Below are 24660 nucleotides of genomic sequence, written 5' to 3'. Positions count from 1 at the left end.
ATCCTGAATAGAGAGGAGAATGTGGATGGATGGGTGGGCAGGGGAAGGGCATGCCATGCAAAGGGAGAGACTGGGTCTGGGCTAAAGATGGTTAGTGGCCCAGCGCAGACTGAAGACAGTGGACATCTGGCTTAGCCAAGATGGGGTGTGTGAGGGCATCAAGGGGAAGGCCAGGGAACAACAAAGGCCACAAGGACATGGCCCGGAGGCCCATCTCCAGCAAAGTGTTCCCAGCTCCACAGGAAGAACTTCCAGATACACTGGATGAAGTTCATGGGGGGTATCCCATTATAAGTGAAATGCTTTCATCCTCCTCCTGGAGCCTCAAAGCCTCGCTTAGTACAGTCTATCCAGGCTGATTCTGAAGCCGCAGCATTTCTGATTCCTGACTGCAACCAGAGCAACACTGAAGAGTGGCCAGGGTGGTGGCCACATGACATAGGCCTCACAGTGATTCCATGACATGCAGGTCTTATTGCCTGAGCCCAAGGTCACAGAGCTGGTAGGTGGCAGAGCCGGGACTCACACCCAGGTTTCTCTGATCCAGATGAGAGTCTCATACTTCAACACAGCCCCCCCCCCCCCCCCCCCCCCACCAAAGAACCTGTGAGCTATTTCATGTTTTCATTCATTCTCCGCTTTCTTGGCATTTGTGCTGGTGCACAACAGCACCAGTGATTTCCCATGGAAGTAGGTTGATGGAACTGCCAGTCTTGCTTTTGCACAGGTGACCATTTACCACTGGGACCTGCCCCAGGCACTCCAGGACGTTGGAGGCTGGGAGAATGACACCATTGTGCAGCGGTTTAAAGAGTATGCAGATGTGCTCTTCCGGAGGCTGGGAGACAAGGTGAAGTTTTGGATCACTCTGAATGAGCCCTTTGTCATCGCTAACCAGGGCTATGGCTACGGGACATCAGCTCCAGGTAAAGGTTCTAGGCTCAACTTGTCAGCTCTTTGGAGTGTGGTGTTCTTAGTCTCACCAAGACTTGAAATCCCGGAGGCACTGGAAGAGGAGGCCAAGAAAGCCCTGTGGTGGTGCTTTACAATCGCTGCCTCTTGTTCAAGGCTGCCTGACAGGCAGCAGGTTTCCCCTTCTGACACCACTTTTTGCTAAATATGGATTTTACATCTCAGTACTCTCCAAATAGCTTCATTTCTTTGTGCTTTTTTTTTTTGACTTGCCTCAGATGGGAAGCTTCCCGAGATCAGGGACATGGTCTAATCGGCATAGGGAAGGACTAGTCATCAGGCTGTACAGGTCCACAGTGTGTTTTCTGCAACTTCAAAATCCAAAAGTTTCCAAGAATTGATTTGGCTGATCTGAGCTCATCCTCACTTGAACCAATATAAGGCTGCTCATGGGCATTATCCCACTTAGTGTCAACATTTCTGCTACAGACACATTTGGCTCCTTGATTACAGAGCGCTGTCCTGGGCCCTGCTAGGGTGATGTGTAAACATGTTATAGGCAACTTATTACTTTTCTAAGACACATAAACCTTGTACTTCCAAACCATATGGACCCTAAGGGTTTCGAATAAGGGATTGTGGACCTGTCCTTGTACCTTTAGAACCATCCAGTTTACCTTTTCTTTAGTTCTGAGCTTAAGAAAATAAATTTGTGTTTACGCAATTCCTTGGGATCACATGTAAAAGCTGAAAAGTGCCACAAATCGTTACCACATTTATCTCCCCTTGATCCTTGGTTGGTGCCTTGGTTTACCATTCCTTCAACTTTCTTCAACACGTGAGAGGTGACCTTTCTCACAGCATTCGCTCCCAAGGAATCTGTCATCTGCTTCCATCAGCTACATTGTCCAATGCTCCTTCCACTCTAGTTCCCCCATCCGCCAGGATGTCAACTCCCAAGGCACATACTTTGCTGGGTAGTTTGGGACATAGCCACTCTCTGGGGGAGACTTATAGAAACCAACATTTACCAAGTGTCTGCTCACCAGACACAGTGCTGCTTGGTGCTTCACATACACGACCTCATTTCCTTCTTACAAGAACTCTCTAGTGCTCACTTTGCCAAGGAGGAGCCTGAAAGACTGAATTACCCAAAGTTACACAGCCAGCAAGTAAGAAGTGAAGCCAGGATTTGAATTTCCTTCCTCCTGACACCCAGACCTACACTCCCCCAAACATAGAGGCCGTCTATAGGCAGAGAGTGATATTCTTGGCCATGTTCATTCTTCATTGACAGCCATGTATGTGTTTCCAGGAATCTCCTTTAGGCCTGGCACTGCCCCCTACGTTGTTGGCCACAACCTAATAAAGGCTCATGCTGAGGCCTGGCATCTGTACAATGATGTGTACCGTGCCAGTCAAGGTGGTGTGATTTCCATCACCATCAACAGTGACTGGGCTGAGCCCAGAGACCCTTCCAACCAGGAGGATGTGGAGGCAGCCAGGAGATACGTTCAGGTCTGTTTTTCCTTTGGTCATTGTTATTACTCTCGCCTGCTTTTCCCTCCTGTCGTGAGCTAATGGAAATAGAATTGGATTACAAAACAAAGATTTAGGTTGAGGACCCTGTTTTTCTGTTACCTTATTTTGTGAACTTGAGAAGATCACTTAGCCATTTTTATACTTTAGTTTCCTCATGTATGAAGTAGAGATGACCTATCCATATCATAGGTTTGCTGTGATCAAAGTTCTTTGGGATTGAGTTTTCTTTTAAGTCTTAAAAATGATTTGTACACGTCCTTGCTGCATGCAACACTGGCTTGAAGGTAACTAACAGAAATGCCATCTCTTCAATCTCTGGTTTGACTGTAGTAGCTGATAGAGCAGGGCTGCAATGTCACACTTCACCTCTAGGTGTCACCATTTAATTTTATTTACTTGGCCTAAGAATTCCTTGAGTAGGGTGTGAAAACTCATTAGTGCCCCTGATCTTCCAATTCTGAATTTTAACATAAGGACATGCACCTTTGGTCATGAGATTTTGCTCCTAGGAAGTAGAGTCACTCATAAGCAGTGGACCATCCTTATTTCAGTGTGAGCCCCTGACATGAGAAAAAAGAATAGCATTTGTCAGGGCACAGCTTTTCCCTGGTTCCTGCTAGTGTCTCTGACAAGATTAGAAAGCACCCTCTCCCATGTTTCAGCATCAAAAACAAGGGTCTCTCTCTCTCCACACTGGTCCCCACTTCTTAAAAAAAAATTTTTAACGTTTATTTTTTTGAGACAGAGAGAGAGAGCATGAACAGGGGAGGGTCAGAGAAAGAGGGAGACACAGAATCCGAAACAGGCTCCAGGCTCTGAGCTGTCAGCACAGAGCCCGAAGCGGGGCTCGAACCCATGGACCGCGAGATCATGACCCGAGCCGAAGTCGGACGCTTAGCCGACTGAGCCACCCAGGCGCCCCTGGTCCCCACTTTTTAGCTCTGTGGAGGAGCCTGCAGACTGCAGCATTCTGAGGGGACAATATGGGTCTTGGTTTGCCAGACTTTTCACAAGAGAAGTTGGTAATAGAGATCAAATTAATGAATGCAAATATGAGCTTAATTTTCCCATTTGTTAGTCAGCTGGGGAAAAAGTCTTGGAACAAAATTAATGCATCCCTCATTTTAGAGTCACAAAACTGGTAAATTAAAGCAATCATTTTTTCTGAAATCAAAACCCTGAACCTCAGGAAATACTAGGCTCTAATCTCATTAGATTGAGCCACTTGTTGGTGAACTGTGATGCAGCCCAGGACCATGATACACACACACCATAGTAAAATCAGCTTCCACGGAAAGGAATGGCTTGTTACCTAGAGTGTGCGAAGCCTTTTTTGCCAGGGTGTGTTCCAAAGCCTCCTCTCTGAGAATGGAAGCCTGCCCTCACACCACATTTCAGGCATCAACCAGCAGGTGAGGGGGAGATGGAAAGGTCAAAGAAGCCTCTCAGGACCCCAGGATCATAGCATTCGTGTCCCGTATCCTCCCTGAGGGTAAGGATGACCTAGACCCCATTCAAGAAAATAGGTTGAAAAGTTCCCCAAAAGTTGGATTGACTGTGAATCCAAAGCTCATGAAGAATCATCCTTTGCCTTGGGCAGCCCAGAAAGCCTTGAATTTCAGCCCTCCCCAGAAAGTTCTGGTTGATCCTTAGGCAGGATGATGGGGAAGGACCTGATTTCTGGTAAGAGGACATCCACAGCCTGGAGGCTTCTGGTCTCTCCTGGTCTTCTGTAGCACCTTGCTAAGGGCAGGCAGGCAGGCAGCATCTATTGAGTCCTGAGGCAGTGCTAAGTGAAGTGCGTCGCCCTTCGAGCTGCAGGGGTTGAGAATGCGGCCCTGCCCCCAAAGTGAGAAGATGTGTGGGCATTTAAGCTGGAATGTGCATGCAGCCACAGAGATGCGGGTTTAAGACTGGGCATTGGGGAGACAGGAGGGTGGTTCCAAGGTCAATGACTTATGGGCAGGGAAGCTGCTGTCTCCAGGTGTGCCCCCTGCACCCCATTAATGCCAGGCTGTCACCCCAACCCCACCTGCAGTTCATGGGAGGCTGGTTTGCACATCCTATTTTCAAGAATGGTGATTACAACGAGGTGATGAAGACACGGATCCGTGACAGGAGCTTGGCCGCAGGCCTCAGCAAGTCTCGGTAGGTCCTGGTGCCCACACGCTCAGCCGGGGAAGGGTCAGGAGGAAGTCTGGTCTGGGATGCTGAACTGAGGCTCCAGGTGGGCAGCTCAGTGTTGAGAGTGTGGCTGTTGGGGTCGGAGAGCTACTGTATCTCTAAGTTTCCCTGATTGCTGGCAAGACCAAACATGATCGTGTATGTGAAGCTTTCAGCCAAGGACAGGGCTTTGCTACGTGTTTGACAAAAGGTAGATGTGATTATTATTCTGAACAGCCAGGAAATGTGTCCCAGGGGCCCCCACTGCTTAGTTACCCTCTCCCTCACTGCAAGGATGAATTTCTCTGTTTACTAGATCATGTTACCAGTGAATGTGAGCAGCAGTGGGTGATGGCCAGGCATGTGCTTTTTGTCATTTGGCCAGTAGATTGCGATGGTTGCACTAAAGATGTGCTACTTCTGGACCACTCCTCTGTCAAGGGAGTAAGAGCAATATCAACACCTAACATTTATCCTTCTGTTGGTGCTCTTAGTCCTATTTAAGGAGGAATAAACTGAGGCACAAAGATCATAGCAAGATTACCCAGCTATTGAAGTGATGGATTTGGGATTTGAAACCAGGCTGACTCCAGGGCCCACCCTCCAGGTTTGAGAGTCATCTGGCTGGGATTAGAGGTGTGTGTGGAGAGGAACAGAGTGACCTGGCTTTATGGGAATGTACCCTCAAACTCCCAGGGAACTTATGTGACCGTGAGCAGGGGAGGCTAAAAGCAATTCAAGAAGCAAGAATTCCTAACCTAGCGTGTTCATCTTTCCCTTATGTAGCCCAGCTGTGCAGGTTACACAACCCAGTCCCCATCCACACAATGCACTCCTGCCCTGGTGGGGGCAAGCCTGCTGAGCAGGCTGTGCCTAAAGGTCTGATCTGCCAACTCTGGTCTGTAACAAGCAGGTCAGCCCTCCAGTCCATCAACACGACTCTGCTGGGCACTTACTGTGTGCCCAGGTCAGGGTCAGGCCCAGCAAGGTCCACGTGAGGAGAGGCTTCTCAGTCTGGCTCCTCAAGCTGCCGACACGCCAGGTGGGAAGACAGTGACTTGACCACTCCAAGGAGTTCTCTTCCCTAATTTCTTCATGCAAAGAAAACTCAGAAGAGGAGATTGGGCAGGCCGAGTAGGATAAGGAGACTTTGTGGACAAGGGGGGACATCAGTTAAGCTGGGCCTCAACAACGAATAGCGTGTGGGAGAGCAAAGGGCATTCCATCCGAGGGGAAGGGTGTGAGAACTGGCCCAGAGGGAATGAGTGGGGTACCTGCAGCTGAGAGTTGGGGGGACTGGCCCCAGTGGCAGTGGGGGTGGGGGGCAAGGCCACAGAAGAGAGGGCCTAGAGGCCAGACACAGGGGCTCAGCGCTGATGCCACAAACCCTAAGGAGTCACTACTGGCTCCTGGGCAAGAGAGTGAGGGGGGTGAGGGATCTGGGCTTTAATTTTCTCCCAGTGTTTCAGAAACCCCAGGGAGGGAAGGTTTTGATCTACTAGGTTAACAAGGTAGCACAAATCTTAGGATGAAAGTGTCAGGTGCCCAGGAAGGGTCATCTCTAAGCTAGCATCCTAAATTAGCAGCCCCAGTGTTACCCTGTCAGAGCATGTAAGTAATCAGATTCGGCTGAGAGGAATCTAGCGGTGCTGCACCCAAATGCATGTTAGTCACATCTTGTAAAAAGTCTCTGAGTACCTACAGTACGTGTGGAAAATGCTCCACCAGATGTTAAAAAAAAAAAAAAAATAGTAAAATCATGTGAGCATAAAAGTCTAACTCTCAAAAGTTCAATAAATTTTAAAAAATATTTCCCCTGCTAATAAGGATGGACTTTGGAGAAAAGAGGCATGCCTAAACAAACCATAACAAAAACAACAGAGAAACTCAGGGCAGAATATGGAAACACAAATTACAAAAGATACTATAACCTTGAGATCAAGGATTAGTCTCAAGGGGTGTTATCTCAGACATGTTCTTTTTTTTTTTTTTTAATTTTTTTTTTTCAACGTTTATTTATTTTTGGGACAGAGAGAGAGCATGAACGGGCGAGGGGCAGAGAGAGAGGGAGACACAGAATCGGAAACAGGCTCCAGGCTCCGAGCCATCAGCCCAGAGCCTGACGCGGGGCTCGAACTCACAGACCTCGAGATTGTGACCTGGCTGAAGTCGGACGCCTAACCGGCTGCGCCACCCAGGCGCCCCATCTCAGACATGTTCTTGATTTCAAAGATAGTAAATATCTTAGATGGTATTTTATCTCAGATGGTAAATATCAAAGTTGCATGTTAATTTCTGAAGTAAATTAAAATGTATCCATGTATGTGTACATGTATGTACATAATGTCCATGGGGGAGAGGGGGTTGACCCTGAAAAGGAAGGTTTGTAAAATGGTCACTGGTAGTTGTTTTGTTTTTGTTTTTTTGAGAGAAAGAGCACAAATAGGGTATGGGCAGAGACAGAAGGGGACAGAGGATCTCTGCTGACAGCACAGAGCCTGATGCAGTGCTTGAACTCATGAACTGTGAAATCATTACCTGAGCTGAAAGTCAAATGCTCAACCGACTGAGCCACCCAGTGCCCCAGTCATGCGTATTTTCATTTGGCCAACAGGAAGAGGAGGGTTTTGCAGGTTTATGGTCTGGAGGGAGGAGCCTCAGGTGCTTTCAGCAGCGGCTGGAAGGACCTCTCCTTGCTCCTGAACAGCCGCCCCCCTCGTCACCACCAGGCCTGTAGTTCAGAGTGCTCCCCCAACCCTGCCCCAGGACGTTCTCTTCCCAAAGCATGATGCTCCAGCCCCACACTCTCAATGTCTCCTTCCCACCAGGCTCCCAGAGTTCACGGAAAGTGAGAAGAGGAGGATCAATGGCACTTATGACTTTTTTGGATTCAATCACTACACCACCGTCCTGGCCTACAACCTTGACTATGCCTCTTGGATCTCTTCCTTTGATGCAGACAGGTAAGTTGGCCAACAGGGCACACAGAACTATCTTTGGAGACGACAGCAGGTGCCCCTTTGCCCAGCCTTACTGCACAGCCTCAGAAAGCCGCCTCCTGGTGCCATACACCCTGGGGTTTAAAGAGGAGTCCACTCCTGTGATACTTAATGAAACCTGTCAGTCTGCTAGTAATACCAGCTAGGATTTCCAGGGTGCTTCCCATGGAGACAGACATGCTTGGAGTTTCTTTCAAACGTTATCAAGATTTTGCGATTTTCTTTCCCTTGGTTTGCTTCTACTGTCAAGTTTGTTTCCCTTGCCAGATGTATTTAAGTCAAAATAATAGGTGTTTTTTTCCCTTTTCGGGGTAAAGGTCAAAAGGGTTATTTTTGCCTTATACAGTCACAGTGGAAACATTAGAAAGCAAGGAGAGGTGTATGTGTAGAGGTATATGACCTCTTTTTCTCTTTATAAATATAATATGTAAGTATATATATTATAAACCATGAGTAATATATAGTTTGGTAGTATTTATACACAAAAATATATTACCAAAAGCCAGGATTATATGTATATACTCTTTTGTTCCTTTTTTTTTTTTTAAAGATTTTATTTAAAAAATTTTTTTTTCAACGTTTTTTATTTATTTTTGGGACACAGAGAGACAGAGCATGAACGGGGGAGGGGCAGAGAGAGAGGGAGACACAGAATCGGAAACAGGCTCCAGGCTCCGAGCCATCAGCCCAGAGCCTGACGCGGGGCTCGAACTCACGGACCGCGAGATCGTGACCTGGCTGAAGTCGGACGCTCGACCGACTGCGCCACCCAGGCGCCCCTAAAGATTTTATTTTTAATATCCACCCAACATGGGGCTCGAACCCACAACCCTGAGATCAAGAGTTGCACATTCCACCAACTGAGCCAGCCAGGTGCCCCTATTTTATTCCTTTTATAACAAGCATGTTTCCATCAGCTGTGAATCCATCCAGGTTCTTTGAAAACAAACAGCTACAGCCCCACTGCATCCTGCAACCCCAGAGTCACTTGCTGAGGGGGGCTGAGAACACTCCCCTGCTGGTCCCTGTCTGAGCACCCATTGGACTCTTGCTGCCTCATCAGGCCTTGCACTTGACCCAGGATGAAATGTCCCGGGTCCAGTTTGGCTGAGCAAGATAAATTCAGTTACTGATTAAGACTATGTTTTTGTGTTTTTTTTCTGAAGGATTTGGACATGAAGATCCAAATAATTGGTCCTTATTTGAAATGTATGACTCTGGAGACGTTCAAGTTTCTGTGTTTCCCCCAGCAAATGCTCCTTTAGCACAATCTGTTGCCCTCACCTGGCTCATCACTGAAAAGAGGCAGGGTCTTGGGCATCGGAAGCAGGTCCCAGCCTGTCTGCTCCCTGTTGTCATGTCACACACACTGTTGGTGCTTGTGGCCACACCTGTGGTGTTGACTAGATGTAGTTGACTCAGGGGAGCCCATTCTCTCTCCTGACACAGCATTCACATCCCACTGGAGATTGTGATCAGGGAACCCCAGAGACCTTTCACATCTATTGTGAAGTATGGTCTATTAACAGAGCGCCTACAGAGGGTCTAGTCCATGAGTAGAGACCATTCTCTGAATAGGTGGAAACAGAGCCGACATGGCCTGTCAAAGCCACACGGGCATTGAGCAGTACAACTAGGAGAATATGAGGCAATTTGACTATTCTAGGTTTAGTTATGATTTTCAAGTCTAGACTAAACCTAAGGCTTTTCTTAGTATAAATCCTGTTTTGTGTTCTGTGCCAAAGGCCTCTTGGGATTTACAAATTGACACCAAATCTCTCGTGTTTGAACCTATAGAGGAGTTGCCTCCATCACAGATCGTTCTTGGCCAGACTCTGGCTCCTTCTGGTTGAAGGTGACACCTTTTGGCTTTAGGAAGATACTGAACTGGATAAAGGAGGAATACAACAACCCCCTAATTTATGTAACAGAGAATGGAGTGTCTCAACGTGGAGAAACTGACCTCAACGACACTCTAAGGATCTCCTACCTCCGCAGTTACATCAATGAGGCGCTCAAAGGTAGGGCAGGCCTATCCCTTCCTCCATGTGCACCTTTCACTGTTGGAAACACCTGCTAACGTCTGCAGTGAGAGGAGTACTGCACTCATGAGACCCTGTCATGACAGAGAGGCAGCTTCTCACTCCTGCTGGGTTTAAACTTTTCTCTGAGGCTACACTCCGAGTCTTTTCCTTCCTAGATTTAAGCTCAGCAAGCAAAGCCAGTAGCCAGATACAGTGAGGCCTGAATTCCTGGCCAGGGTCATTTCCCTGCCAGGGATCGACCCTGAACAGCAGCGCTCTGATGAGGGCAGGGGCTAGGAGGAGTAGGCTGGGGGTGGGTGGGGTGTCTGTCGGGTCTGTTCCCCAAGCAGAAGTTTGAGACCCTCAGCTCAGCAGAACCACCTGGGATGGGACTAGGACAAGGGACTATTTAACCCTGAGTCAAAGACACTGAGCACTGCAGCAATAGAAACAAACAGAAAGTCCTATTCCAGTGAAAATCTTTTCCAAGAGCCACTTACTTTCTTTAGGAAGAAGTATTAACACTCTAAGGCACTGCCCAAGACTGGTATCCCCACATGCAGAGAGAGGATCACAGAGGACTCAGCAGGATTAATGTAGTCTACCCATGTTCCTGACTCCTGTTCAGGGCTGAGCCTTTCTAGAAACATGCTGATGGCTCTGTAGGTCCATCCACAGAGGACCTGCACCTGCAAGTGGGGACTGTGGGCGAGTCGTGAGCAGGCATGGCTTTTGTAGGCCGGGCGGAATGGTGTCCTGTAATACAAAAGGAAGGAAGCTCATGCCGTGGCCTCTGCATTTAAGCAGCTGTGCAGGATAAGGTGGACCTTCGAGGATACACGGTTTGGAGTGTGATGGACAATTTTGAGTGGGCCACAGGCTTCGCAGAGAGGTTTGGTCTGCATTTTGTGAACTACACGAACCCTTCTCTGCCAAGGATCCCAAAAGCATCAGCCAAGCTCTTCGCCTCTATAGTCCGGTGCAACGGCTTCCCTAACCCTGCAGCGGGGCCACACCCTTGTCTCCAGCCAGAAGGTGAGATGTGGCTCGGGGAGGGACTAAAGCCAGAGGGTTAGTGGGGCTTTTTGGTCTATTTTCTTCTACCCTCCTCTCTGCCTTTCCATTCCCCTCATTCATTCGACCAGTTTTTTTTTTTTTTTTAATGCTTCAGACATTCTTAGGATGGAACAAAGTAACTCAGGGTTAATGTTACCTAGAAAGTAGGCCCTGGTCTGGGAAGAGCAGGTCTAGATTCTTGTCCCAGCCCTACCACTAACTGTGTTGAGACCTTAGGCAAGAAACGAGGCACATGCCACCAGGTTGACATGAGAATCTAATACAATGACTGCAAACAGTGCCTGGCATGATGTAGAGGCCCAATATTTGATGACTGAAAAAGCATAAATTACTATAGAAAAGAAAGAGATAAGTATCCATTTTAATTGTTCACAGATTTTTAAAAAATACAAGTACTTCATTCAGAGGTTCAGTAACTCAGTGAAAGGGACGCATCCCATCACCTCAGCAATGTGCTCACTCTGGATACCTGTGTGACTTACCTATTCCAAGGATCTAGCTTGTGCTTAATAAAGGTTAACATTCATCTGATGACTACATCATCTGCTCTTTGTTGTCCTCTCCTAGATGCTGGACCTACCGTCAGCCCCATGCAGGAGGAGGAAGTTCAGTTCCTGGGGTTAACACTAGGTGTGACGGAAGCCCAAACAGCTTTGTATGTACTCTTTTCTCTTGTGATTCTTGGCGTCTGCTGTGTGACATTTCTGTCATACAAGTACTGTAAGCGCTCCAAGCAAGGGAAAACACAACCAGGCCAACAGGAATTGAACACTCTTTCTGCATTCTGACCCATGAGTTCCCACCTACTCCAGTTCTGCAAAACAAATCTAGTTTGTATGCCTTCGCTGCCCACAAAACTCCCTAGGATCTCCTGCCCATAGCAGACTTCTTCATGAAGGCCTTCTGCACTGTTGGAGACGAATCTTGAAGGCTCTCCAGTCCCTAATGAAAATGGAAATATCTGCATCCTGTCCCAGTATCAGGAATTCATTAAGGTATTGAAGACCCTGAGCCATGCAGAGGTGCGGGCACTGAACTCATCTGGTGGGTCTGTGAGCCACTTAATTTAACTGGGCTGTTTTAAGGTTCAGAAACTTTAAAGGTGGAAATATGAGTAAAAACTAGAGCAGTCCTTTAAATAAGAAATCAACTCCACTGTGTAGATGGACTCCAATGTCATCTCCTGCCCTGTCTTCAGACTCCCTCTCAGCCTCATACCTTGTGTTGCTCAGAAAAGAAAAATGGTACTGTGAGCTGTGTCCTAGGTCCTATGGCTGCTTCTCCTTGAGAGAGGAGGTTCCACAGAAGGTATGCAGTCACACAAGCTCTCTGGGGCTTCTAAGCTTTTCCACCAGATCAAGGCTTTCTGCTTACATTATATATTCCATTGGCAGAGACCCTAACATACAAAAAAAGATGACCTCTGAATGATCCTTTATCCCCATCATAGCCACCTTTTTGTCTTTCCTGTCTCTCCCCTGTCCAGGACTACTTCTAAGGACCCAAGTATGGCTTACAAGGCCCAGGTGATCTGCCCTCAGTTCACTTAGCCTGTTTCCTTTCTTCCTCTCTCAATCTGTGATAATTCTGAACCTCGTGTAAGTCCTTGACTAGCTCATCTTCCTTTGTGTATTTGCAAATAGCATTCTTCTCCCTAGGATGCCCTTTCTCCTGAAATGCCTTCAAGTCTCAGTGCAAATAATGCATTTTTCCCTCAGCACAGCTGCCCTGAATCCCCAAAACACTTCTCCCTTTACTTAGCTTGTAAATACCCCCTATTACAGCTAGTCCATGTTATGCTGGAGATGCATATTTCTCTACTCTCAGCTTCTTGAGGATAAAGGACCATGTCTCACTGTCTCTAGCAAGCACATTTTGGAGATCAGGCATAGAAAGCACACCTGATCCTTTTGTGTGTTTATTTACAAAACACACCCAGAGTAGTGGTGGGAGTACAGGAAGATGTGGTCTTTATCAGTTCCCCTCAAATATGCTAATAATAATAAGATAATCTCAGTATAGAATACTTTAAAACCTATTTGGTCTACACATTCTTTCTAGATATCTTGGAGAATGCTATTTAAAAATAAAGTGTGGTTTTCAACTAGATTTAAAAAAGTGATTACGGGATGGCCTGGCTGGCTTGGTCGGTAGAGCATGCAACTCTTGATCTCAGGGTCATGAGTTGAGCCCCACATGTGGGGTGGGGTCTACTTTAAATAAATAATAACTAACTAAATAAATAAATAAATAAGTGATCATACCTGAAATTTTGTTTCTTGTAGGCATTCTTTCCCTGAATTTGGTGTATCCGTAGAAAATTCCTATCCATTGTTTCACTGCCAGGGGCCCCAACCTGACAATTTGTGGTATACAAGCATTTTTCTTCGAGGGTAAAGACGGTTCTAAAACTGATATTAAAAATACTTCTTAGGCAGAAAGACTCAGTATTATAAGTGGTCAATTATATCTAAATCTTAAATTCAGTGTTACTTTTTTGGGGACAAAAAATGTATAAAGAGCCAGAATAATCTGGGCAAAAAAAGAATACCAAAACATTATGAAGTCAGTTGTCAAAAACAGCTTGGTAGCAGAGGGAGAAAAGAAAAGAGCAACAAAAGAAGAGAGTATACAATAAACCAACTACATGTGAGCATTAAGTACATGACAAAGATGGCATGCCACATTAGGGGGGGAAATGGGAGTAGTTCATAAATGGTGGTGGGGTCAAGAGGTTAGCTCCTGAGGATGTTAGCCACAGGGAAGGCTAGGAAAATACTAGGACAGCTGGGTGATTTTTTTTAAATTAATTTTTAAAGAAAGGTATTGATAAGCAAGACTTAGGACCCAGAGACCATCAAGAAAAACACCGATAAATCTGATCACATGAATATTGTGGCAAAAACTTAACAACCAACATACTCGTCAAAAGATAAAAGAGGGAATAATATTTATAGCATATGCTAGACAAAGGGCTATTTTTCCTTATATACACGGAATTTTTAAAAATCAATGAAGATGAAAAAATAAAAATTGGCAAATACAGCCATTTCTCAGAAAATTGAAGTAACCAATATTAAAAGATGTCCCACCTCATTTGTGATCAACACAATGCATATAATTTTTCATCTACCACGGATAAAGATGAAAAAGTGTAACAGTGTTGGTAAGAATGTGGGGAAATCAACATTCTCAGTCACTGCTGGTGGGAGGCTAAATTCCAAGAACCTTTAAAGGAGGCAATCTGGCAGCATCACTTACAATTCAAAACTGCAAATACTCAATGACTCAATTATCCAAACATATCCTACAGATATATTTTCACAGCTAAGAAGACAGATACCGTCCCAAAGATGCTCACTATAGCAATATTTCTAATAGAAAAACAAAAACAAAACCCTGTAATAACCAATGGATGCCACCAGAAAATGGATGGTTAAGTTAGCGTACATTTATAAGTAAGCTGCTACGCAGCCATTAATAATGAGAATGAGGTAGTTATGTGTTGACAGGGAAAAGATCTTCAAGACTGTGTAAGTAAAGGAGCAAGATACAGAACATGTAATATTGTTACAAAATAAAGATCACATTATTTGCTTGTATATGCATGAAGTTTTTCTGTAGATTACAAAATGTGACTAGAGGTTACCTCTGGGGAATAGGACTGGGAGAAAGATGCAAGGAAAGATACTACATTTTCATCTTACAGCCTTCTATATACTGTTTTGAATTTTTTTACCAAATACACTTTTTAAAATATAAAACTGAGGAGGGATCCTCCTACTCAAAGATAATGAACCATTCTTTTATGTGTTTCTCTGAGATCTATATTGAACTTTTTTCAAGGCAAACTGACCTGAGATACTCCAAGTTTCTACAAGTATATTTCTAATAGTTACTAGCAGGGTCACACCCATTTGAAAGATTTTGGTTTTTTAAAATCACGTATTGCTATATATTAAGGTTAGAAACCTTTACTCCAATGGGATGCTTAGTGGAAATTTTTCTTTTTTCAAACTCACTTTTTAAATTATGCAAGTAATACGATCATTGCAGAAAATCAGAAAATCATGAAAACCTACTAGGGTGCAAAAAGAATTAAAAGCACATAGAACACTCCTACTATTGTTAATGTTTGGCTGTTTTCTTTACATTAATACGTGTACTGTCTATTTCAAAGCTGAGATCACAACATACCTACAACTCTGTATTCTGCCGTTTTCTCCTAACACGTAACAGGTACTCAATGACTATACAGATGTTACACTGAATTGATAAATATTGTACCATTTATCCTTATCAAAAGTTAATTATTTCTGCACAAGGCATTTAGTTGGTATAAGACTTAATGAGTATGTTTCTACCTAAACTTTGTCTACATTTATGATCATTCCTTAGAAAAACTGATCAAGGAATTTGAAACATTTAAGGTGCCGATGTTTTCCAGAAAGTGTATAACCAGTCTTCATTCTTCCCAACATGACTGCCTGGCTGTTTCCTTGACAACAGTATTACCATTTTTACAACTCACTGTATTTCACAGGTAAAAAACAAAATTTTCTAAGAATATTTCTTCCTCCCATTACAAAATTAAGTCAGTCTGTATCTTCACTCAAAAGCACTGCCTTCTAGTCTAAAAATGGAAGGTTAAAAAAAGAACTGTCAAGTTTACTCTCTTTTTCAAATATCATGAATTTAGTGCTAATACCAAAAACATAGGGATGAAGTATCATATAAGTCAGGTTAAGAATCTCTTTAAAATTCTGGGGCGCCTCAGTGGCTCAGTCGGTTAAGTGTCCAACGTTGGCTCAGGTCATAATCTTGCAGTTCGTGAGTTTGAGCCCCGTGTCAGGCTCTGTACTGACAGCTTGGAGCCTGGAGCCTGCTTTGGATGCTGTGTCTCCCTCTTTCCACCCCTCCCTGGCTCACTCTCTCCCTCAAAAATAAACATTAAACAAACAAACAAAAAAAGAATCTCTTTAAAATTCTTAAGAATAACCAGGGGTGCCTGTGTGGCTCATTTCGGTTGAACTTCCACCTCTTGATTTTGGCTCAGGTCATGTTCTCACAATTCATGGGTTCAAGCTCCCATGTCAGGCTCTGCATTGATAGCATGGAGCCTGTGTCTGCTTGGGAATTCTCTGTCTCCCTCTCTCTGCTACTCCCCCACTCACTTGTGTGTACACTTACTCACAAATAAACGTAAAAAAATATTTTAAAAAATTCTTAAGAATAACTAAATGAGGGGTGCCTGAGTGGTTGGCTCAGCTGGACCTCTCAATTTCAGCTCAGGTCATGATCTCATGGTTTGTTGGATGGAGCCTCATGTGGGGTGTCTGTGATGACACCACAGAGCCTGTTTGGGATCCTCTCTCTTTCTCTCTGCCACTCCCCCAATCATGCTCATTCTCTCTCAAAATAAATAAAAAAAAAAAAATGAGGAAAAGGCCTATCTTTATTCCATACTTCTTGTCCTACAGAGGTACTTTAGATCTGTGAAATTTGTCCAGAGCAAAACTTCACAATAAAGGTGAGAGACTAGTTGTAATTTAAGAGCTGTTTTGCATCTGATGAGAACATGGAAGGTAACATTAGGCAAACAACGTGATGCCTCACTGACAGGATGGACACTAACACGGCATCAACATTTATCAGAAAATTTCTTCCTTCACTGATAATTAAAGTAGGGTGGTCACAGCTACTTTCCCGACTTAGCTCCAGGGCAGTACTGGAGGGAAAAACTCACACACGTGACCTCAAGAGATCCCTACATGACAAAAAGATGCTAAGATACCAAAACTTAAAGCAAAACTAAAATCATTTCGATTTTTGGAAAAGATTTTTTTATTCAGTGTTTAAGATTAAAAACTACAAGATTTTGCTTGCAGCTGATGAGCAAAAAGAGAAAAATTAAACATAAATTATTATCTGATTGACTAGTTAAAATGCTCTGACCCAGAGTCAAATTACTCAGTGACATACCAGTTACTTGGTGTGGACTTAGAAGTTCTGGAGCAAAACAGCTTTAAACAAAACGCATCATCTGACAGCATAGGGCTAATGGGTATATGAAATACTGAGTAAGAAAGCTGATAAAGGGAGGCTGTGGCAGACCTTTTGATTCTTTTAGGCTTCTAGCAGTTGGTTACCATACGCAAGGACAGTTATTTCATCTCCTGACTTGTCTGAGGAGTTAAACAACTTTAACCCACTAAGCAGGGATAGAGAGACACTTTATAGACCAGTTGGAAAAGGAAAAAGCAGTCCACTTCTCCAGGAGAATTTTAGTTGAATTAAATCATAAGAGAAACAATGATTATTGCACATACAGTACTTGTCACACTACATCTGTTGAGTAGAGTTTCCATTCCAAGTGTTGTTTTCATCTTCACCATCATCTTGAGTCCTCAATCTGTAGATCTTCCCCTCCTTTTTAAAATCTTCTCCCCGTTTCTCCAGCACTCTTTTCCTGACTGGTTCCCTAATGTAAGAGGGACAAAAGAGAAGGCAAAATGAAAGTGAAAACAACAGTAATACAAAACTGTTTCCTTTAAACTTCCATTAGTACAGGCAGCTGTATTTTAAGGAAAGTCCATGGGAGCTGAAAAAATAATTTTAAGGAACAAAAATAAAAGCCCACACAGCAAGCTGTGCTACATAATAGTAATTCAGGATTAAATGGTTCTACCCATTGCTCAGTAAGAGGTCTAAAAGTCAGGACTAATAAGACCTAGTCTGAATGCTGTTCCCAGTCTAGAGAAGGACTTCCCAGTATCCGCATTTGAGTGATGTATTAAGGATATAACTGGTCTTTCTAATAGTTATAACAGAAACTAAGATAAAGGCTGAATCAGCCCAATGCCAGTATTTACATAAATCTTCATCTAGAGAGTCAACAGGACATAAGACTAAGGATTCTCCTTACTGATGGCACACAGAGGCAAGGATTTTCATTACTAATTACAGAGGATTGGCGCATTTGCTATAATGCCTATTAATGGCTTACAGTATAGTGTTTAAGAACAAGAGATAGTAATTATAATAAATCATGCTATAACTTACTAGAAAAGCTATAATCCCAACTTCTAGGAAAATATTTCCTGTTAACCTGTTTCAAATATGCAGAATCTTTTTTTAAAATTTTTTTTCAACGTTTATTTATTTTTGGGACAGAGAGAGACAGAGCATGAACGGGGGAGGGGCAGATAGAGAGGGAGACACAGAATCGGAAACAGGCTCCAGGCTCCGAGCCATCAGCCCAGAGCCCGATGCGGGGCTCGAACTCACGGACCGCGAGATCGTGACCTGGCTGAAGTCGGACGTTTAACCGACTGCGCCACCCAGGCGCCCCCAAATATGCAGAATCTTTAACAGAGATATAAGCTAAAACCATTAGTGGTTAGAATTACCATTCTAACCCTGGCCATCAGCAATAAAAAGTAAGGCCTCTTGGTTAAGGGACTAGTTGAAAATAATTCTCTGAAGAAGAGACTGTTTTCAAGTGAATATCATTTCCTCAGTTTGATTTTTCTCTGAATGACCCAGAGAAGACAGGGAGCAGATCAAAGAACCACCAGGGCTTAAAATTATCTGAAGCACAATGACACCTCTAAAAAAACAATGTTTGAGGAGCACCAGAGTGGCTCAGTCAGTTAAGCTTCCAACTCCTGATTTTGGCTCAGGTCATGATTTCGTGGTGGTGAGAATGAACCCTGCATTGGGCTCTGTGTTGGGTATGGATTCTCTCCCCCTCTGCCCTTCCCTGTTCGTGCTGTCTCTTTCTCTCTCTCAAAAAAAAAAAAAAAGGAACTGAATAAATGAAATACTAAAACCAACAGAGGTGGAATTGATTTCAGTGGAGTAGGCTTTAGAAAGACAGCTGACAGTCAGAGTGGCTAAAATGAACAAATCAGGAGACCACAGATGCCAGAGAGGATGTGGAGAAACGGAAACCCTCTTGCACTATTGGTGGGAACGCAAACTGGTGCAGCCGCTCTGGAAAAGTGTGGAGGTTCCTCAAAAAATTAAAAATAGATCTACTCTATGACCCAGCAATAGCACTGCTAGGAATTTACCCAAGGGATATATAGGAGTGCTGATGTACAGGGGCACTTGTACTCCAATGTTTACAGCAGCACTTTCAACAACAGCCAAACTATGGAAAGAGCCTAAATGTCCATCAACTGACGAATGGATAAAGAAGATGTAGTTTATATATACAATGGAATACTACTTGGTAATGAGGAAGAATGAAATCTGGCCATTTGCAGCAATGTGGATGGAACCGGAGAGTATTAAGCTAAGTGAAATAAGTCAAGAAGAGAAAGACAGATCCTGTATGTTTTCACTCATATGTGGATCCTGAGAAACTTAACAGAAGACCATGGGGGAAGGGAAGGGAGGGGGGAAGTTACAGAGAGGGAAGGAGGCAAACCATAATAGACTCTTAAATACTGAGAACAAACTGAGGGTTGATGGGGAGTGGGAGGGGAGGGGAAAGTGGGTGATGGGCATTGAGGAGGGCACCTGTTGGGATGAGCATTGGGTGTTGTATGGAAACCAATTTGACAATAAATTATATACAAAAAAAAAAAAAAAAAAGAAATACAGCTGAGAAACTCAGGTAGTGAGCTTCCCAGGAAAGATGACAGACTAAAACTTCAGAACATTTAGGGTTTTTTCTCTAAGTAGAAAGATGGCCGATTACCCATAACAAAAGTGTTCATTTTGAATAAGGTACTGGGCATTATTAACACATTTAGCAAACGGGTACCTTTTCTCTGAGTTGCTAGATGAAGCAAGGTTTGAGGGTTCCGATGCCGCCGCTCTCACAGAAGTCTGGGCAGGAGGGTTACTAAATAAGAAGTTGCTAATCAATCTCCAGATGGCAAGGAATGGGTAAAGGACTGTCCCCAACAATGTCCAAAAGTCTCCACTGGAAGAATGTACCATGGATGTAGTTGGTCTTCCTGCCTAAAAATTAATGAATCAATCTCAATAAAGGCTACATGAGCCCCATCACGTCACACTCAAGGTTCTAGATGAATCTTTATCTGGAAAAGGAAAGTCTCGTTGATTTTAGTTTACTGTAAACAGGTAAAATTACTATCTTCTGTTTTTCAGGTGTATATTTTATATAAACTACTGGGAACTCCAAGAGCTGTTTTTTAAAGGAGTAATCACTACAGTGAAACTAGAAAGTAGTTCTTGAAGCAATTATTTTTATAAGAACTAAACTTTGTAATGCAATTAACAACTTTGGAAGGAAAAGTCTTCCTTGATGATTAAAAAAAGAGGGAAAGGCTTCAACAAAACCTCAGTGAATACAATAAATCCTGATTACTGGAAGGTTGTTTTAGGTGTGGAGTTCTGGTTCAGAACCAGGAAAACTATCCTAATCAAAATATAGAAGACCCAGGCTCTCATACCATCTCTGGCACTTAGGGGATGCCTTGGCAAAATCATTTAAACTTTCTGAGTCTCGGGGTGCCTGGGTGGCTCAGCTGGTTGGGCATCTGACTCTTGATTTCCGCTCAGATCATGATCTCATGGTTCATGGGATCGAGCCCCACCTCCAGCTCTGCGCTGACAGCATGGAGCCCGCTTGGGATTCATTCATTCATTCATTCATTCATTCTCTCTCTCTCTCTCTCTCTCTCTCTCCCCCCCCCCTTTGTCCCTCTCTCACTCTCTCTCTGAAAAGAAACATTTTTTAAAAATTAAAAAAAGAACTTTCTGAGCCTCTTTGCTTCATCAGAGATTAAAACACTGTTATGAGGATCAAATGTGATTTATATGTTTAAAAAATTGTTATTTTTATGTCAAAATAAAATCCTTTTTAAAAAACTTGGTAAACAGCCAAATCATACATAAATTAAAGACACTAAATCTGGGGCACCTGGCTGGCTCAGTCAGAGGAGTGACTCTTGATCTTGGGGTCATGACTTTGGGCTCTATATTGGGTGCAGAGATTGCTTAAATAAACTTAAAAAAAAGCACCACTAACTCTATTCATTAGACAGATACGCTGCATTTTCTTCTCCTACTGGTCATTTCATTTATACACATGAAAACAGATGAAGAAAAAGTTGAAAACTAAAATTTATTTAGTGTCTCACTAGCAATACAAATATAAAATGCACAGGTTAACAGAACAATAAATTGACCTAACATTTTTGGATAATGTGAATTTAATTATCCATAGTACATCTTTCATGTTCCCTTCTGCTAATTATAAGAAATGATCAAAAGTAGGACAAATGGGATTTAAAGATAGAAAAAATATGTATGTATATACATACTGGCAACAGTACCACTGAAGCACTTGGGGCAAGTTCCAAATCCAGTAATTTCTTTTTATAATCTTCTTTGGTAAATTCCCTCCTGGGAAACATAGTTGCTAGTGAAAAATTACCATAAGTGTTGCCGACAGTCTGTAACATAACAATAAGTTTAAAACCTTACAAAGGTGCCCTTTTAAAGTAAGATATTACATAGCTATATGCATCCAAAATGACTGCTATAATTCAAATTACCTTAATTTTAAAGTTCATTCAAATGTAGACTCAAAAAAACTTTATAAAAACTTTGTGCTTTAACAAGTAGCTGAAAGCCAGCAAATCCTAATAGTACCTAAAAGCTTTTACAACTCAAAAATGACCACAAAATAGCAAGAATATAGTTCCTAAAATAGGGGTGCCTGGGTGGCTCAGTTGGTTGGTTAAGTGTCCAATTCTTGATTTCAGCTCAGGTCACGATCTCACAGCTCTTGAGTTCAGCCCTGCATCAGGTTCCTTCCGCACTGGTGGCTTGGTGCCTGCTTGGGATTCTTTGTCCCTCCCCCAACTGCCTATGTGTGCCTGCTCTCTCTCTCTCTCTCTCAAAATAAATAAAATAGGGGCACCTGGGTGGCTCAGTCAGTTAAGCTTCTGACTTGATTTCGGCTCAGGTCACAATCTCATGGTTCATGGGTTCAAGCCCATCACTGGGCTCTGAGCTGACAGTGTGGAGCCTGCTTGTGTCTCCCTCTCTCTCTGCCCCTTCCCCACTCATGACCTTGTTCGCTCTGCCAAAAAACAAACATTCAAAAATAAATTAAAAAAAAAACCCACCTAAATAAAGTGAATAAAAATGGACAATTATATATCTCTTTTAAATACTGCTGCAGTTTGCCATTAGTTTTCACTATACTTTGGCAAACTTCTATTACTCTCTCCAATATACATCTGCATTCCCTATTAAAAATTTGGAATAGTCCAGAACTTTCCTCATATACAGAACATGAGTTTCACCTCTTCCTTATCTCAAAAAGTAAATGGTCTATAGTCAATTCATGCTACACATACATTCCCAGAACCAGGAACCTACACTGGGCAGCACTGCAATCACCTTCATAATTTTAAGTCACCTCTACTTGTAAAATCTGTACTTGTAAAATCTCTCTCCCTAGAAGATTCCAAAGAAAGAGACTAACATTTATGTTTCTGTAATTCTTTTTTTTTTTTTTTTTTTTTTTACTAGAGGTCATATACATACCTCTCGCTGTTGTCACTCTTAACATGAGGTCATGCAAAAATACAAAATTAGGTTACTGTACTGAGACAAATTTCTAATAGGACTGATGTAAAGACTTTTTTTTCTCATTGTGGCTTCCTCTTTACTTACCTGTGACAGAGGTGGTTAAGACTCAGACCAGGAGTAAGCACTCCCTTTTGTGAGGGCCCAAGTGAAGCTCCAAGGTAAAAGAATAAAAGAACTATTGGGGGTTGCTTCCAATTTAAGCTTAAGGAAAAAGACTTCTTAAAAATGTTTTTATACTGCACAGCCCAGCTCCACAGTGGAGGAAGGCAGACAGCTTTTAGGTATCCTCTCAGGATCCGTAAGTGAGACAGCAGACTAAATGGGGAGAGGTGGTCTAAGGGAAAGATCTGAACCCTAATTTTGCCTTAAAAAGATACATGAGACAAACAGCGGGATATATGATAAGCCTAGAACCTGAAGGACATCTGATGCCTAGAATCCATTTTGAATAAGGGCTCAATCAGAGAATAAAAACTACAGTTGAACCTTGAACAACATAGGTTTGAACTGTGTGGGCGCACTATTCAAGGATTTTTACAATACAGAACTGTAAATGTATGCTTTCCTCCTTATGATTTTCTTAACATTTTCCTTCCTCTAGCTAACTTTATTGTAAGAAAACACTAAAGAATACATATGATAAAAAATATGGGGCACCAGGGTGGCTCAGTCAGTTGAGCATCCAACTCTTGATTTTGGCTCAGGTCATGATCCCAGGGTCGTGGGATCAAGCCCTGTGTGAGGCTCTGCACTAAGTGTGGAACCTGCTTACAATTTTCTCTCTCTCCCTTTACCCTTCACCCTCACTCACATGCTCTCGCTCTCTAAACAAAACAAAACAAAACAACAAAATGTGTTCATCAACTGCTATTGGTAAGGATTCTGGTCAACAGTAGGCTATGAGTAGTTCAGTTTTCACAGAATTGAAAGTTACACGTGGATCTGACTGTGCAGGGAGCTGGCACCCCTTAATACACCGTTCAAGGGTCAACTGTAATTTGAAATTACTCATATCTCATTTTCTGAGAAATATAATTTCACACTCTTTCAGCTTTTGAGTAAGGCCACATTCTGGAAGTAAATTCCTGAAAAAGATACTGGTAACCAAATAAAGATTACTGATCTTTAGGCTTGGCCTTTGCAGGAAAACGGCAAGCCCCAAAGCGACCTGCAGAGAATGTGGAGAGAGAGGAAGAAAAATTGCATCTTTTTACAGGAAACAACTACCTCAGATTAGACCTTTGGAAAATCATTTGCTTTTCGTTCCTCCAGCTGAGTGTATGAAGCAGTGAGAAAGTTTCCAAAGCGTACCATATCAGCAAATCCCTACTTCTGTGCAACAGATATGCTTTTCCTATATGGCACTAATACATGATGGAAGCCCCCCCAAGCCCCAGAGGGGCTTGGTGCTTCCCTCCTGGGTATAAATCATGACTTATTCACACTCTACAAATCAGACGTGGAGATTTTCCCCTCCTACATTTTCATAACCTATTCATCTACCTTTACTACAACTCAAGACAAGACATAAATTTACCTGGGCAGCAAACTGCCTTGCTTCTTCTAGAGGAGCATCAGAAGGGAACTGATTTGTAAAAGAAGAACCATCAGGCAGACGAAACTGAATTCGTGCAATAGTGCTATGAAAAAAGAAAATTAAAATCAGTATCTTACCTCACCTTATTTTCAAACAAGATCATTGTGAGAAAATGGAAATGAAGATGTACAAAATGAAAACAGTTTTTTTTTTCCTCTGTGTCAGACCTCTTCATTTATTCTTTTTAGTAACAGCTTTATCAAGATACAATTCACATAAAATTTACCCTTTTAAAACATACAATTAATTTAGTAGTTTTTATTATAGTTGGGCAACCATCACCACTATTTAGCTCCAAAACATTCTCATCACCCCAAAAAGAAACTAAACCTATCAGCAATTACTCCCTATTTCTTCACCTAGCCCTTTGGCGAGAAGCAATGTGCTACTTTCTGTCTCTATGAATTTGCCTATTTCAGGCAATTCATATAATGGAACACAGAATGTGTGACTTTTGGTAACTGGCTTTCACGTACCATTATTTTCTCAAGGTTCACCCATGTCATAGTATGTGTCAGCTACTTCATTCCTTTTGACTGCTGAATAATATTTATAATACTATCAGTGGTATAGAAGGCTTCCAAAGTGTCCACATACTCAAAAGCTGTGTTGGTTGTTTCTTTAAATTTATGCACCCAGGGGTGCCTGGGTGGCTCAGTTGGTTAAGCGTCTACCTTCTGCTCAGGTCACGCTGTCATAGTTTGTGAGTTCGAGCCCCGCATCACACTCTGTGCTGACAGCTCAGAGCCTGGAGCCTACTTTGGAT

At 43.0% G+C, this 24660-nt stretch overlaps 2 protein-coding genes across 2 annotated transcripts in view; one reads left to right on the top strand and one right to left on the bottom strand.

The window, feature by feature from the left end:
• The window catches only part of LCT (lactase), a 50566-nt gene extending 39061 nt beyond the window's left edge, over window positions 1–11505 (top strand). Inside the window, exons 11-17 of the mRNA XM_030326500.1 lie at window positions 728–926; window positions 2228–2430; window positions 4493–4602; window positions 7446–7580; window positions 9414–9637; window positions 10448–10675; window positions 11285–11505. Coding sequence (XP_030182360.1) covers window positions 728–926; window positions 2228–2430; window positions 4493–4602; window positions 7446–7580; window positions 9414–9637; window positions 10448–10675; window positions 11285–11505 — 1320 coding nt within the window. The remainder of the gene's footprint in view (window positions 1–727; window positions 927–2227; window positions 2431–4492; window positions 4603–7445; window positions 7581–9413; window positions 9638–10447; window positions 10676–11284) is intronic.
• Window positions 11506–16543: 5038 nt separating this feature from the next.
• The window catches only part of UBXN4 (UBX domain protein 4), a 43293-nt gene continuing 35176 nt past the window's right edge, over window positions 16544–24660 (bottom strand). Inside the window, exons 10-13 of the mRNA XM_030327928.1 lie at window positions 23835–23937; window positions 21019–21150; window positions 19491–19690; window positions 16544–17198 (exon numbers count right to left, since the gene is read on the bottom strand). Of these exons, the coding sequence (XP_030183788.1) occupies window positions 17060–17198; window positions 19491–19690; window positions 21019–21150; window positions 23835–23937 (574 nt within the window). The 3' untranslated portion in view covers window positions 16544–17059. The remainder of the gene's footprint in view (window positions 17199–19490; window positions 19691–21018; window positions 21151–23834; window positions 23938–24660) is intronic.

Source organism: Lynx canadensis, chromosome C1 (assembly GCF_007474595.2).
Source record: "Lynx canadensis isolate LIC74 chromosome C1, mLynCan4.pri.v2, whole genome shotgun sequence".
Classification (NCBI taxonomy): domain Eukaryota; kingdom Metazoa; phylum Chordata; class Mammalia; order Carnivora; family Felidae; genus Lynx; species Lynx canadensis.
This window is presented reverse-complemented; position numbering and strand designations above follow the sequence as displayed.